The sequence below is a fragment of the Meira miltonrushii genome (assembly GCF_003144205.1).
Source record: "Meira miltonrushii strain MCA 3882 unplaced genomic scaffold FA14scaffold_13, whole genome shotgun sequence".
Classification (NCBI taxonomy): Eukaryota; Fungi; Basidiomycota; class Exobasidiomycetes; order Exobasidiales; family Brachybasidiaceae; genus Meira; species Meira miltonrushii.
The window spans coordinates 21,364-37,696 of NW_020289955.1; the positions used below are offsets into that span (position 1 = coordinate 21,364).

The window sequence follows — 16,333 nt, forward strand, 5'->3', positions numbered from 1 at the left end:
TTTGAGTGAAGGGGAAAACACGGCTAGCTTTTCAGCCACTGGGCGAGTGTGCAAGAACGCGTTCGTTTTTGCAAAGATGCAAATTTGTAGGCACATGGCTAGTATGTAGAATCAGGAAGCGAGCATGCAGGCGTGCTTGGGCTTAATATATACTATTATTTCGTTATTACCTGATGGTCACAAGTAATCGTGCATTGTGTGATATGGATGCTTGGCAATTCTGAAGATCATGTGTCTCATGATCTCCTGCCTATGCATATGTTTTGAACAATTTTATTCTATTCTATTCTATACATACAAGCATAATTATACAATCAACATCAAATCTTCTTATGACCTTTGTGAATCACCAATATTTTCAATAATAAAACAATTTCCCGTTTTTTCATCCCCGTACTTTGTTGGCGAGAGGATCGTTTGCCATCCGGAAGCAGTACAGATGGAAGATTCATTTCTGGTTTGATGACCATGTTGATTTCGATCGACAAAGCCTCGCTTCTTTCTATTTTTATTTCTCTTCCTTCTAGCTTTTCGACCTGTTTGATCAGCTTCATCAAAATCAGTCTCGGATGATGAACTTCTATCTAACTTTGTCGTCTTTTCTGTTTCGTATGATAAAATAGTCTTGTTACGCAAAGACCAACAAATAGGCGCATCGGCAAAACCTACACTTTGAACGATAGCAAAAAGATTTGGTGTTGTCTCATCAAGCAAATGTTGTATTTGAGCAATTAGACAATTCCCCAGTGATGATGGTAAAAAACCGGTATAAGTGATTTTGATCAATTTTCCGGGTTCAAAAGATTGCTTTCTTGAATTTAGATGTAGATCATCCGAGCGCCAAAAAGTACGAGTGCAATCGCAATCCAAAATATTCATCGAAGCCCATGCCAATCGTTCTACCAGAGCATCATGCCACACAATCCATTGCATTCTGTCGTGTCCAATATTTTCAGACCATCCTTTTGCAAGATCATTTGCACTCTCTTGCGTGGGCAGCCATGAATCCGTAACAAGTTCTCGAGAAAGTTCGATAGGTACCCGTTTTATACTGTCAGCTATCACATTTTTCTTTGGAAATTCAATCTTGTCACCAAACGAGTCTTTCGCCGAGCACCAATTCATCACCACATTCCAGCTCCCATTTTGACTTTTGCCCGCTCTCTTGCTATCCCATGCACTTAGACGAAAAGCGATACTTTCATATCCATCTTTTCCTGGCTCAAATGAAGTTGCAAGAAGGTCAACAATCACGACAAATCTTTCTGCTGTGCCACTCCTTCTGTCTGCTGCTCTTCCGCTTGTGCCTTTTGATGCTTTCAATGCTTGTCCCTGAATACCTAGCTCATAGTAGGTCTCTTTGCAAAGCGATAGAACGAGTTGACCTTTTCCATTGATACAAATCACGTCCTCACTATCTAGATTTCCGACGCTCAAAAGTGAAAGTGTACCTCTTTTGATGTAAGAGATTAGGAACAAAGGATCGAGAAAAAGTTGAATATTTATCCTAGCAGAATAAGAGATGACACGCTGGCTGGAAGGGAGATTGTTTGAAAGGTGATCTGTGTTTTGCGTAAATGGTAAAATGATGTTCGTTTGATGATTGAAAACGTGGGAATCAATCACTTCTTCCAGCTTTCCACTTCCTGAATCGATCCCGTTTTCCACTTTGCATGACGATATAATTGAATGACTAACCTTTAAGCCTTTTTGTGTTGTATTGCGACGGGCTGCACTTCGTTTGCGTTTATGAGATGATTTCGAGGCAAACATGAATTGTATGCATAATCGTTCTTTATCAAAAAGATAGATGGCAGTGAAGAAAAAGGCTCTTACTAATGTATTTATCTTCTGCGCGTCGTATTATAAAACTGCGCCTGTGCGCAGCGCTTGAAACTTTAAACCGAATCATTTAAAAGATTATTTTATCTTGATGATGACGAAAACAAACGCGAATCAGTATATCAGAGGCAGGCAACAGTAGCAGATTTGTATGGATTGTTGTCCATTCAAATGCTCTATAAAATTCAGATGACCATATTTAGGGGCTCTTGCTATTGCACTTAGAGTGCATATATTGATGAAGAGAATGCATCCACGCTTGCTGTCACGCATTCCACCCTACACATCATCGCTTTAGAGGTAGGTCGCCAACGAGGCAAGGCTGCCTCCAGCTCAAGTTCGCAAAACGTCGACCGAAATGCACGAAAAGAGTTGCTACAATTACTCGAGAGATCCGTTGAAGGCGATCCATTGGTAGCCGAATGGCTGTTGTTGGCACTCGCTGCACGCATACGTACCCGTTCAGCAGCACATATGCTAGGTGCTCTTACGTTGACCATAAGCAATTTCCCAATCACTCCAAACGAGAAAGGCAAAGAAGCAAACCTACTCACCACCCTTCGCGGAATTTTACCATTCGTTGCCGATCAATCACTCGATTTGGCTCACTTGAACGCACCATCGACGCTTTTTGCGCCAAAAAGTGATGCAGACGAGCGTGGTATGAAGGCATGCAGGCTGCAATTGGTTCGACATTCGATCTTGTTCATCGATGAATCGAGTATGAATGAAGGTCAATTACGCGAGAATGGGATCAACAACATTCGTTCGCTCTCCACCGTCTTGCAGACACAGAAGTTGCCTTACACTTTCCCCTTCAGTACGCATGAGATGGATACGCATTTATCGTGCATGGTTACCAGTCAAGGAAAGAGCTTCTTGCCAATCGATGTTCAGGCTTCATGGCAAGGCACTTCAAGTGAAGTGTTTGGCAATGTTACTCGTGACCCTCCTGCATCCGCATCACTTGCTGCTATTCGTGAGTACCTCTCCAACGTTCAGCAACTTGCAGGGTCTTCATCGCAATTCACGATTTCCAATGATATTCCTGAGAAGATTCAAGATGATTTTGTGATTATCCGAAAAGCAAATCAAGCCGCCACTTCTGCCACCTCTACCGACACCCAAACAGCTTTGGTTACAATCATGGATACCCCCAGGTGGCCAGATTGATTTGCATGACAAATGGGGTAAAATAGCATTACGTTGGCAAGATTGGCAAGAAGCAAAACGATTAGAACAAGGCAGGTTGGCCAGATTGAATGCAGTCAAAGTTTAGATATGCATGTAAAGTCCATAATGACATTCATTCAAACATGACGTAATTGCGTTCGATTGACCTATGCTTAACAACACTTGCTTGAGGCTCGAATTGGTGATCTTGATGATGACGGAAACTTGGAGGTGCTTAGTGGTGGAATGAAAGATCATGAAAGGTTTGATTGTGGATTCAGCTCACTTCTTCTATCAAACGGTCTGCAAGACCCTTAAGACAATCAAGTCATTCTGACTTCTGATGAAACAAGTAGTAACTTACACTTCAAGTCTTTCCACGATGTGATCTATTTGCACGGCTCAGTCTAGGATGAAAACAGAAGATTATGAAGAAACGAATGAATTGCAATGTATGAAGGATACAGTCACGATGGAGAAGGCGGAAGGGTTTGGAAAAAAAACTGTCATTGACAGAAAAAAAAACCACTACGAAGAGAGAAGATGTTGTACTATAAAAGGAGAAGATGTTGCACTATGAAAGGAGAAGATGTTGCACTATGAAAGGAGAAGATGTTACACTATGAAAGGAGAAGATGTTGTACTATGGAAGGAGAAGATGTTGCACTATGAAAGGAGAAGATGTTGCACTATGAAAGAAGAAGATGTTGCACGATGGAGAAGGAGAAGAGGTCCTCTTTCGAATTGCCATGCGTCCATGAGCAAAACGGAAGAACGTCCTCCTTCAGCTTGCTGTGCAAAACTGAAAGAAGACTTGGACCAGAAGCAAGATGTCCTCTTGCGAATTGCTATGCGTCCATGAGCAAAACGTAAGAACGTCCTCCTCCAGCTTGCGGTGCAAAACTGAAAGAAGACTTAGACCAGAAGAAAGACATCCTCTTACAGCTTGGTGTGCGTCCACGACAAACCGAAAGAGGATGTTTTCTTTGCTTCTTTGCTTGAACCAGCATCAGATCAATGCTCGATCGGTAAAAGACTCCATTGGGACTTGGTCTTGATATGATACATGCCTTTCCTATGCGACATCGTGACTTGGTCTTGATATGATACTTGCCGTTCCTATACTCCATCGGGACTTGGTCTTGGTATGATACTTGCCGTTCCTACACTCCATCCGGACTTGGTCTTGGTATGATACTTGCCGTTCCTACACTCCATCGGGACTTGGTCGTGATATGATACTTGCCGTTCCTATACTCCATCGAGACGTGATAACGAACGAGATGCTAGAAAGGGGTAGAGAGGAAAGATAGTGGTCAAGACATGATCTTCAAAACTAGTTGGGACTCACCGTGCGTCCATGAGCATAACGATAAAGTCATGAACGAGAAAATGTTGAACGGGAAGCTGGAAAAGGAGAGAGAGAGGAAAAATAGCAGTCATCATATGATCTTCAAAAGTATTTACGAGTCCACGATAGCCTCCCCCGAATTGATATGCGTCCATGACCAAAACGAAAGAACGTCCCCTCCCAGATTACTGTGCGTCCACGACAAACCGAAAGAAGATGTTTCCCTTACCTAAATGTATTACTTACTTTTCCTATGCTCCATCGAGACGTGATAACGAACGAGATGCTGGAAAGGGGTAGAGAGAAAAGATAATGGTCAAGACATGATCTTCAAAACTAGTTGGGACTCACCGTGCGTCCATGAGCATAACGATAAAGTCATGAACGAGAAAATGATACGATCCTTGCCTTCCCTATGCGACATCGTGACTTGGTCTTGATACGATCCTGGCCTTTCCTATGCTCCATCGTGACTTGGTCTTGATACGATCCTGGCCTTTCCTATGCGACATCGTGACTTGGTCTTGATACGATCCTGGCCTTTCCTATGCGACATCGAGACGTGATAATAAACGAGAAGCTTGTGAGCGAGATGCTGGAGGAGAGAAGAAGAGAACGGAGTAAAATCAGTGTCAGTATGTGATCTTCAGAACTAGTAAAATTGGACAAGAAGCAAGGGTTCTTCTTCCGAATTACCATGCGTCCATGAACAGAACGGAAGAACGTCATCCTACAGTTTACCGTGCGTCCACAGGCAAGCTGAAAGAAGACTTGTACCAGAAGAAAGACATCTTCTTACAGATTGATGCGCGTCCACAACAAAGCGAAAGAGGATGTTTTCTTTGCTTGATCAGGGAAAGACTCCCGTTAGAATTCGGTTTGGACTTAGTACTCATCTTTATTTACTCTCCATCGAAACATGATAATGCTTCTTGTTGAAGACTTGCTGGCAGTATACCCCGGAGGAGGATATGATGATAAAGTGGATGATGGTGGTAGCAGGGTCAGTTTGGGAAGTGCATGAATGCATGTATTTATGCAAACAAAAGTTGGTGCAGTGCAGACATCTTGTTCCTGGAAACCTGCCTATCATGCTGTCAAGGAATCAAAGTAGATGTTGTGCTGTAACCATCGGATGGTTACTTGTCTGACAGGTCGTATGATCTTCGAAATGACATGTATCACCAAATGATTTCATTCAATGTATGCGTATCGAGTGATACTAAATAATCATTCTTACCCTTCCAATGGGAGAAATAACGAGGGCTATGTATTTCAAGTTTCAATCGATAGGGCGATCAAATAGATCAATCGACGTTCAAGTCGAACAGTTGGTCTATATATCAGTCGTGATTCATGAATGGTGAAAATGATATACCTGCTTCGGACAGGTTCTTCTTCACGGCACGAAGTACTACTGACAGACATGAATGCAGTTCGATATAGCCCTACTCTTGCCAGCAGCCTAGCCTGTGTCTAATGAAACGCGTTGTTGCTGCAATGAACGCGACCGCGTTCTGATTGATGATTGGTCATCATTGACTTCTATGAGCATTTCTAAGCTTTGATCGTATTCAATCTGGCCGTTGTATGCCGCTGCAATCGTTTCAACCGTTTCAATCTTTACCACTTTCGGCTGTTAGACGGTCAAGGGTGCTGTCAAACAAGTGTTCCTCATTGATGATTTCAAAATTAGCAGAATACAAGATAGTAATTCTTATTTGCTTGATTATTACATTAATACTTGCTCTGATAATTGATTGATTAATCACTTGATTACACATTCTGATCCCTACTTTTTTTTTTGAGCATATGACCTATTCTGAACTCATGAAGTATATCGCGTGCATTATTTACATCATTAACAAACTCAAAAGAGTGCTTTCATGCATCAATTACGCAATTCCGTGGGCGTATCTTCTCTTAATCACGGGCGCCGCAATCGCTGCTCCTTCTTTCGGACAATTAAATTCTCTTGCTCGCTGAGCGGCGTTGTAGAATTGTGTTACTTTACTGTCATCATCCTTTTTTCCTTTTGGTTCTTATCGGTACCGCTTCTTTTTGTTTTTCCTTCAACATTTCAAAGCAACAAAATCGATTCAAATCGATTATCACTTATCAACATGAGTAAATCTCATTCAAGAACGCCGTCTGAATCAACAGTCTTGACAGAAAAAACGACAAAATCAAGCAAATCATGGAAGTTGCCTCGAATGAGCACGGATGGCAAATTGAAAGCAAAATTGACCAGAATGACAAGCCGACGCAAAAGAGTTACAACAGATAATGTGCCCGCCGTTCCAGCTTTGCCTCAGTCTGTATATCTACAAGACAAATCCACAAAAGGTCACGATCAAGAATATGCAACTGCATCACAAGACAAAAATGGCTCATCTCTCATTGCTGGAATGTCAGCATGTCTGGAAACCGATATGAGAAACGATCTGATCCTTAAGCCACCCGCCCCTGCTTTTTTGGGTATCAATAAGAGACGCAACTCTTCACGAAGTAGCTTGACATCCAATTCCGAAAGTGGAAGCGAGTTTAGTTCTGAAAGATCTTTCTCTGCTTACTCAACTAGCACTGCTTATTCACCTTTATATCTCAATTCTAGCATTTCAACACAGAGTGGTACGAAATCCTCAATGAATGCAGAAAGAGATGCCAAATCATCCTTGACCAATACTATCAAAACTTTCGGTCGTCGTATGAAAGGTCGAGAAACGCAAAAATCATTTGCTACACCTTCGATTGCATCAATGCCATTAGCTTCTGCATCTGCCCCACAACTATCACGGAATGAGTATACAATCGAACATGATCCTTTTAGAAGTGCGCCACTGTATGTTCCAAATCTGTTACCAGGTGCTGATGAAGGTAATTCGATGGCAAAAGATCCTCAGGGGACATATTTGATGGGAAAAGAAGACAAAGCAAGTGCAATGATGGAGGATATTGACAAGAAATCCACCTACACATCACCTCATCAAGATTCAAAGGACAAAGAGAACACTCAGTACTTTGGTCCATACTTCTTCAAAAGCAAAAACGTTTTCTTTCAAAATAGACCCGTTTTCAATACAGAACAAATGCTTCGCTCTAGTGAATCAGAAGACGAATACGGCGTAGAAGAGGAAGAAGAAGGAATAAGCTCAAGTTCTGCTACACAAAGAGTGACAAACATCTCTCCAAGACAGTCGCCGATGCTATCTCCTACAACTCTTCTACCACCAACGCCACCATTCTCACCCTCGCGATCCAGCGGCGGGCTCATAACGTCTGCTAGAAAGGCTTTGTACACATGTACAGTGCAAAAGTTGCATCCCCAGTTGCGGAGCAGAAAAGAATCTCTACCCTCTATCGCACTCAAATCACCAAGATCGATGAATCTTTTCAGCGATGTCCGGATGCACCCATCTACTACGAATCATCTTCGCAGTTTACCCATCCTCCTAGCCCGAACACGAATCACGCGCCGTTTGAGGAGCTTCGATCTGACAAAGGAAGAAGAGGATGAAATACAAATCTTTGTGGACAAAGGATACTTGGATATCTATCTTTCTCCCAAAGAAGTCGGGTCTAGAATCGCGCAAAAGATGTGCAATAATTCGCAGGCTGAAGCTCTGGCGAAGCTCCCTTTGCTATCTTCTTCCAGCAACAAAGCTGTGAATGAAAATGGCATGACAAGTTGGATCCAGCGTAAAACTTTCATTGAACGAATGAATGCATTCTCTTTGGTACAACATGGTGATGAAATCAGACTAAATGCGTCCGATATCGAGGTTAATTCTTTCCGGCGTCTGCATTTTTCTCAAAGGTGCAGGATCATGGCTTTTGGTGACGGCATCGACCAATCCGAACTGAGATTGAAGAAAACGACAAGCTCGGATGACCCTATGAGCAAAGAAGACAAATCCAAAAGCAACTCATCAACACGAAGGGACGAAGAAGTGCAAAGCTTACCAGACGAAGACGACGTACCCCTCGCTTTGCTCAAAAAACAAAGATTCAAAAGTACATCGTCCCAAAATGACTTCAACGCCCATCTCAACTGTCAATTGAACTTATCACAGAAGAACACCGGGTTCAATCTTGAAGCAAAACTCAGGCGACAGCAAAACGATCGACCTAACATTACCAATTTTGCATCGTACCCCTCGTCACTGAAAGTGGGAAACGGTAGTACAAAGAAGCGAACATTGCATGAATTGAGCAAGAGCGTTAAAGCGGATCATTCTGTCACTCGTCCTACTTGTGATCCTTTGCGCCAAAGGACGATGACTCGATCAAGGGATGAACGTCAATCTTCTAGCCATGCAAGAAACGAAAATGGCGTCGCCTCACGCAGAGTGTCAATGTCTTTGCCTGCAACACAAACAATTGCCATGGTCACACCGCAGCCCATGCTGATGGCACAATGGTCGAATCCCATTCACGTTCCAGTTATTTATGGGAATATAGTGCAACCGATTCCGATGAACCAGATTCTTTACCCTATGCCGCCCCTATCGACAGTTCAGATGGGACTTTCTGTATCGAATTCAAACGCACATTCGGACGTTCATCGAGAAGCACAGCGATACGGTGGTCGCACCACTTCGAAACGATCCCCACTTTCCCAGAATGTATTCAGCGCATAGGGGACTGAATATCAATGGAAGGGAAAAAGATACAGTGCATCGATCGTACAGAGAGGAAGTTGTATTTATTTGTACAGAGTCAATATGGACATTGATGTTGTGAGATAAAGTACAAAGTGCGAAAAGTTAAATGGAGGTTCAGAGGCGATGGAATGAATTCAGACATTGCTGAAGAAGAGAAAGGGGAATAATTTTGTCAATATCTGTCAATCTTTTTAGCAAGATATGGTAACGTACTCGTCATGAAAAGACCAAACTGTATCTTTGGGAGATATCGGCGCATGTTTTACATATCTGTCATTATCTTTTGGCTTCTCCTTCTTTTTACAACTTGCAAGCATGCTTTGCATCGTTAATAAAACACTTGTCACGTTGAGCACCGGACTCCATTCGGTTGACAAGATGGAAACGCAACAATGTCCATTGGTATAAATGTGAGGATGCTGTTCAAGATGTGCGAAAGTCAATACTTCGATACGATTTCGTTGATTATACCATTACTTACTTCGGGTGCTTTGAAGGGAGGCGAAGTAAGAAAGACTACTTCGGGTGCTTCTAATGGATAATTGTCGTTGAACCTAAACCGCAATGCAAACGTTTCACCTTCGTATACACTTTCGCCCAGAACGGTTAGAGAGAATCTCCATTCTTTAAGATCTTCTGCGTTTAGTAAAGTTGTTCCAGTTGGAGGACCTGACTTATGGATCTCTGAAAGGGAGAGGGAGAGAGTAAGCTTTTAGATTGATCGGGTATGTCTTACTTTATCACTTACCTGCAAGTTCTTTTGTAAGTCTCTTGTTAGCGATCCGAAGAGCCATTCTCTTCGATAGAACCCTTTTCTACGTTGAGACGATCTGGTTGTCGTGTGATGGAAGTATAAAAGGTGCTGATAGCCATCAAGTCATTCTTCCAAATAGAGAGGAGCTTAATGAACCCACACAAAACCCAAAAACCCTGTGGCCTAGCGCCCGCCCGCCGCCAGAAAATTAAAAAAGGGGAAAGGTCCGTGCGGTTATGTTATGCGGGCGTCTATTACAATATACTTAATGTTTTAAAAGCTGTACTTATATCTATAGAGTGTAACGATAGAGTCATATATAATATTTTTACTTAAGAATAAGCTTTATATAACTATTTTAATAGTTTAGATTACGATCGGGTTTTATTCAGACCGAGATTATATAATCCAATTTTATCATTTCTTTATGACGCGAACGCGACGCGAAACAAATTGATGTAAAGTGCACGCGATAAAACGTGATCAACTTTTTATTTTCCCGATGTTAGTAAAGTGGAGGCTTTTGGATGAGTGCTGTACTGCTGCAGTTTAATTGGTTAAGTAATCATGTTCGCATCAAGTAAGCTATGTATATACATAACAGCATACATTCTGCATATGATCGTCATCACAATGTAATTATCCAAAAGGCCATAATCAACTTTCCATTTTACACCATCATCTCAGACTTAAGCTCATTGTATGCTTCTTTCAAGATTTTTATTCTCTTCTACGTCAAATTTGACAAAGGTCATTTCTGTAAAAACTCTTTGTCGGAAATTAATTTGGTCGGCGATCCAACGATTTGACTATCAAAAACATCAATCCATACACTCTTTCACTATCAAAATGGCACCCAAAAGAAGCTCGGCTAAAAGGGAGACATCCGATCAAGTCGAAGATGCAGATGAAAGGGCTCTAGACCCCACTTTGACAGACAAACCAGACGTTTCTGATAGTGAAATGGCACGTCCTGCCAAAAAACGCAAACAAAGTTACGATAAATCACAATCTATCAAGAAATCCGATCATCTAGATTACTCATTTAGCGATACTGTTGGTCACGACGGAAACGAGAAACCTCCAAAAAGGAACGCATTCAATCCAACAGGGAAATTACCTGAAAAGCCAACACCCATCGAAACATTACGTGAAACATTGAAAGAACAAGGGAAAGCAGAGGGAAAGCCAAAGAATGTTTTGTATTGGATGAGAATGCGTGACCATAGGATTGAAGATAACCGTGCGTTGGCAAAAGCAAGCGAAATCGTTCAATCAAACCAAGGCTCTCATTTGATTGCCCTTTTCATCATCTCACCGGACGATTATCGTTCACATGATCGCTCGCCACGAAGGATTGATTTCACTCTTAGAAATCTACGTGATCTTCAAAAGCAATTCGAAAATGATCTGAACATTCCATTCATTATTCTTACTCATAAACCAAGAACGGATATACCGAATAAAGTAATGCAATTGTGCAAAGAATGGAATGTAAATCGTTTGTACGGAAATATCGAATACGAAGTCGACGAACTCTGGCGTGATATTCAGATTCTGGAACAAGGGAAGAAGGAAAGCATTCATTGCACTTTTATCGATGACACATATGTCGTTCCACCCGGCAAAGTGAATACAAAAGATGGTCGACCTTACAGCGTTTTCTCTCCCTGGAGTCGTGTGTGGATGGACATTGTGGCCAAAGAAACGGAAATGTTGGAAGAAGCGCCTGATCCAAAATCAAACGATAAATCAGTCAGAGAGGACGAAAATTTAAAGACTTTGTTTGATAGTAAAATCCCAGATCATGTTGAAGGCTTCGAATGCAAGGATGGCGAATATATGCGAAAACTTTGGCCTTCAGGAAGCAAATCCGCAAAGCAGGTATTGGAAAATTTTATCAAAGAAAAAGGAGGTTTACATGTTTTAGAAGGACCAGCAGATCAATTCACAACGGATGAGAAAAGTTCAAACATCAATGGAAAGGAATCAAGAATTGAACGGTATCAAACCGGCAGAAATCTGATGCACGAAAATGGAAGTAGTCGAATTTCTCCGTACCTCACCGCAGGCGTGATCAGTGCAAGAGCATGTATGCGCAGAGTAAAAGAGATGACAAACAATCGTTTAAAAGTTGGACGGGATTCAGGACCTGCGGCATACAATATGGAAATCGGTTTTCGAGATTTCTATGGTCATGTACTTGCAGCTTGGCCGCGTGTTTGCATGGGTAGAGCATACATTACCAAATATGAAGACGTTGTATGGGAATACGATCAAAGTACATTAAATGCATGGAAAAATGGAAGAACAGGATATCCAATCGTTGACGCATCTATGCGACAAGGGGCGAAACAAGGGTACATGCACAATCGTGGTAGGATGATCGTTGCAATGTTCTTAACCAAACATCTTATGCACGATTGGCGTGAAGGTGAATCTTGGTTCATGCAAAATTTCATCGATGGTGATTTCGCATCAAATAATGGAGGATGGCAATGGTCAGCTTCGACTGGAACAGATCCACAACCTTACTTTCGAATCTTTAACCCTTTGTCTCAAAGTGAAAAGTGCGATCCAACAGGAGATTATATCCGTCATTGGGTTCCCGAGCTGAGAGATATCAAAGGAAACGCAATCCACGCTCCTCATGAACGTTTATCAAAAGAAGAATTTAAAACTCTCGATTACCCGGAGCCGATTGTTGAACATAGATTTGCCCGTCAAAGAGCACTGCACAGATTCAAGAATGTAGGGGAGAAATGAATGAAGATATAATGAGATTTTGTACAATATGGCCCGGTGACTGTTGAAGATAGAATTGCGATATGGCGTTGGACAGTTATTCTAGAATATTCATACAGCGCGCGAGAATAAATTGAATCACGTGATAATTGACATTTTGGTCTTTTCATGCATTCCCGATCATAAGATGATAATCTTTTCTTGTTAAAAAGACCATCTATCTATCATCCACTCTTTCACAACCAAGCTCACGTATAAGATGTCTTCAAATAGCGAAATACAAGCATCATTTTCGCTTGATTTGTTTACTGCCGAAAAAAGGGATGAATTCGCACAATCTTATACCACCTCTCAGCCTTATCGACATTCAGTGATCGACGGCTTGATCGATGATTCACTTTTACGTCGTGCTAGAAAAGAGATCATAGATGAATTACGTTTCACCGAAAAGGAAACTGATATTTACAAGGTGAATCAAACGGGAGATTTGGCAAATTTGGACGGACTACCAATAGAGGAGGCAAAAAGATTGGAAAACGTTCTTCGTGTTCGTAATGCGATCTATTCGGACGAATTTCGATCTTGGCTTGAGCATGTGACAGGTTGTGGTCCTTTAAGCGCAAAAAAGAAAGATATGAGCATAAATGATTATACAAATGGCTGTCATTTACTCAATCATGACGACGTCATTTCGACAAGAAGAGTTTCGTATATTTTATATCTACCCGACCCAACAGAAGAATGGAACAAGAATTGGGGAGGCGCTTTAGAACTGTATCCGGTAAAAGATAAACATATTCCAGCCAATTCGCCTTCGGTCATCATTCCACCAAAATGGAATCAATTCACTTTTTTTGCTGTTCAACCAGGTCATTCATTTCACGCTGTCGAAGAGGTCGTTCATCCATCCAAATCAAGGTTGAGTATCAGCGGTTGGTTTCATCGTCCTCAACCCGAGGAAAAAGGTTTTGATGCAGAGGACGAAAAGATTGAAGAACAGGCAAGAAAGGATCATGCCAGCGCTGAAGGATTGCTCTCCAAAGAATTTGATTTACCCTTTGCTTCGTATAACGAAAATGGAGCTCCTTTGCCGGGTTCGGATTTATCTTTAGATGATAAACGCTTTCTGGCTAAGTTCATCAATCCTGCCTATCTGCAATCCCGAACGCAAAATATCCTGTTTGAGAGATTTGGAGAGGAAAGTCACATCCTTCTAATCGATTTCTTGCGAAAGGAGTATGCTACCGCCTTAGAAAACGGTCTTCGCACAATCGATGGAGGGCAAGAAGAGGGGAAAAGCGACAATGTTCGCTGGTGGGAGCTTGAGGGGCGCTCAAAGCTCCAGCCGCCAAGCCATCAATTGGGTGTCAATTTAGCAAAGGGATGGTCCATTTCTGGTCCGCCTCATCGTCAAAGATTTTTGAATTTCAATTCTGACGGGAAAAGCACGGTACCTTTAGAGGAGAACCCAAAAGTAGATGATCAAGAGACGGAAGATGGAAATGCATTGCTCTCCCATTTACAAAAATCTTTATTCCCATCTCCCGCTTTTCGTCATCTGTTGGCAAACATAAGTCAATTAGTGCCAATTGGCATAAGGCCCGTACAAGTTAGACGATTCAGGCCAGGACTGGATTATACGCTGGCAAGAAGTGATGCAGAAGCTGTACTGGATGTTACCTTGGATCTAACACCAAATGCCGCATCGGCTGCCATGCGAAAAGCGGCAGGGACAAATGGCACGATCCCAAAGGGATTGGCAGGGAAGAGAAAAGCGTCCACACAGGATACAAAGATATCGGGAAATTCCGAAAAGATCAACAAATCAATTGCAAAAAAGCTCAAAGAGGCTTGGGAAACTGGAGAATTAGGAGGCTGGGAAGCATATATGCCTCCAACGGACGAAAGTGATGATCCCGCTGTTTATGGAAGTGGAAAAGGTGAAGCGGCTAATGATGCGGAATCGAAAGAGGAAGAAGGACAAGAAGAGGAGATGGAAATCGAACTGGAGAACGAGGAAGACGAAGCAGATTCAGAAGGAGAAGATGATGGAGTTTTATTGAACTTATTACCTCAATTCAATACTCTCTCTCTTGTCCTGCGCGATGAAGGCGTAATGCGGTTCGTAAAGTATCTTTCGGCAAGTGCAGGAGGAAGTCGTTTTGATGTCTCTGCAGAATACGAAGTCGGTGCTGCAATTCCAGAGGAAAGTTGAAAGCCAAACAGCAACAACCTCATCCTCATCACCATCAGGTATGCTCATTAAGTATACCTTCTATTACGTGCCAAATGCAATTGTAAATCAACAACATATGTAATATATGACTGTCTAGCAGAACAGCTGATGAACGATGATTCACAATCGTTGAGATCTTGTGAGGTCATCTTTTTCTTCACCATGGACTCGGATATCTTCCTTGAAGGACAACAAATCATCTTTTTTGGTCGTTGTATTCAGGTCAATTTCGCGAAAATCGTTCTCGTTTTCAATTTTTTTCTGCTGAAGGCGGATGAACCAATGTTGATACACTGTCACTCGTATTCATCTTCCTCAAATGATTTCGGTCTTTAACAATCGTGGAAACCATATCAAATGGTACCTTTTGTTCAACAAAATAAGTGGGTCAAAATCTGACGAAAAAGAGGAAATGAGGAGAAGATGATGATGATAGCGGAGTAAGAAGAGACTGTTGGTAGCCTCTTCTCATCCGCATTCAAAAGCCGACCGGATAAAACCTTTCGAGATTCATGAATGATCATCTCGTACGTCGCTCAAGATCGGATCATGACATAGCATTCAAACAAGTGTCACAACAGAAGAAATGGCACACTTGACATCAACATTTGTCGTTCCTCTGCCCTCCTTTCCATGCTTTCACTTCACACTCTTTGGCTTTACATCCGTTCAACATTACCAAAGAAGTACGTCATCGTTGCTTGTTTTGAAGGGAGATTAATCAAACCGGTCAAACCTTCTTCATTCATGATGTCTCTACACTCGCATTCATCGGGCTCTTAAAAGCAAATATTGGCAGACTCTAGAGAAGAAGAGGAACCTCTCTTATCCATTGAAAACTCTGCAGCAACGTCCCGCTTTGCAGGTGGTGATGATGAGTTGCAGCTTTGTATGGTGAGATAGTTCCGCCGAGAACTGATTTGAGAGTCTGTATAGTTGTTGTGCCCGCAAGTATTGCCATCAGCATGCTCATGTCCATCACTTTTGCACTCCTGCGTGAGTCCAATGATGAAGGAAAGAGTCAAGCAGAAAACTCAATCATTTTAGTGACTTTCTTCTTGCATAAAGTCACGCTAATATGGAGTATACGTAGGCGTGCGTGCGTGCGTGCGTAGGGTAGCATACATCCATTGTCAGCCAACTTGATTACTTATCCTTTTGGATGACCATGATGAGAAAAGACTTGAATTTGAATAGCCCATTCAAAAAAGGCATGTCACGTCATACCTGCTGCTCCCGTTACACAAGCATCGATGGGTCATTTGACTGGCCATATCAATAACGATAGGTGCATACACAAAACTTTCACCATCTAAAGGTTTAACTCCTTCACTCATACCTGCAGAGCAGAATGGTGCCGCAGAGGTCTCAACGCACGGACAAGAGAGCAGAGTGCAGCAACCTTATCAAAGCTGCAAAGAAAGAACTTACCGAGAAGCCGGAAAAGCGGGATATGTCAGATCCATCGGATGGTTAGTAAGAGTCATAAATAGTAGCTGCAGATGATTGGTCAAAAAGTATTCGTTTGAAAGCCAGCAAAGCGGGATATCTCAAAACCATCGGATGGT

General features: G+C 42.1%; 6 protein-coding genes across 6 annotated transcripts; 4 read left to right on the plus strand and 2 right to left on the minus strand.

Moving 5' to 3' along the window:
- Positions 1-152: 152 nt before the first annotated feature.
- On the minus strand, positions 153-1,880 carry FA14DRAFT_29896 (uncharacterized protein). The gene has a single exon (XM_025502148.1). It carries the CDS (start codon positions 1,771-1,773, stop codon positions 331-333), a length of 1,443 nt encoding a protein of 480 aa, XP_025351563.1. The 5' UTR covers positions 1,774-1,880; the 3' UTR covers positions 153-330.
- FA14DRAFT_182885 (uncharacterized protein) lies at positions 1,811-3,015 on the plus strand (the record flags this gene model as incomplete). The annotated part of the gene is made up of 2 exons (XM_025501259.1): positions 1,811-1,816; positions 2,068-3,015. The coding sequence occupies 2 exons, from the start codon at positions 1,811-1,813 to the stop codon at positions 3,013-3,015; spliced, it is 954 nt and encodes a 317-aa protein (XP_025351564.1).
- A 3,474-nt stretch (positions 3,016-6,489) lies between these two features.
- On the plus strand, positions 6,490-9,006 carry FA14DRAFT_193122 (uncharacterized protein; the record flags this gene model as incomplete). Its single annotated transcript, XM_025501978.1, has 1 exon — positions 6,490-9,006. The coding sequence occupies one exon, from the start codon at positions 6,490-6,492 to the stop codon at positions 9,004-9,006; it is 2,517 nt and encodes an 838-aa protein (XP_025351565.1).
- On the minus strand, positions 8,864-10,079 carry FA14DRAFT_162838 (UBC-like protein). Its single transcript, XM_025499771.1, has 4 exons — positions 9,779-10,079; positions 9,512-9,714; positions 9,244-9,449; positions 8,864-9,174 (listed from the first exon to the last, which is right to left on the minus strand). The coding sequence occupies exons 1-4, from the start codon at positions 9,822-9,824 to the stop codon at positions 9,165-9,167; spliced, it is 465 nt and encodes a 154-aa protein (XP_025351566.1). The 5' UTR covers positions 9,825-10,079; the 3' UTR covers positions 8,864-9,164.
- Positions 10,080-10,411: 332 nt separating this feature from the next.
- Positions 10,412-12,674, plus strand: FA14DRAFT_162840 (uncharacterized protein). The gene has a single exon (XM_025499772.1). It carries the CDS (start codon positions 10,634-10,636, stop codon positions 12,548-12,550), a length of 1,917 nt encoding a protein of 638 aa, XP_025351567.1. The 5' UTR covers positions 10,412-10,633; the 3' UTR covers positions 12,551-12,674.
- Positions 12,675-12,788: 114 nt separating this feature from the next.
- On the plus strand, positions 12,789-14,744 carry FA14DRAFT_128472 (uncharacterized protein; the record flags this gene model as incomplete). Its single annotated transcript, XM_025496862.1, has 1 exon — positions 12,789-14,744. One exon carries the CDS (start codon positions 12,789-12,791, stop codon positions 14,742-14,744), a length of 1,956 nt encoding a protein of 651 aa, XP_025351568.1.
- Between the last annotated feature and the right edge of the window lie 1,589 nt (positions 14,745-16,333).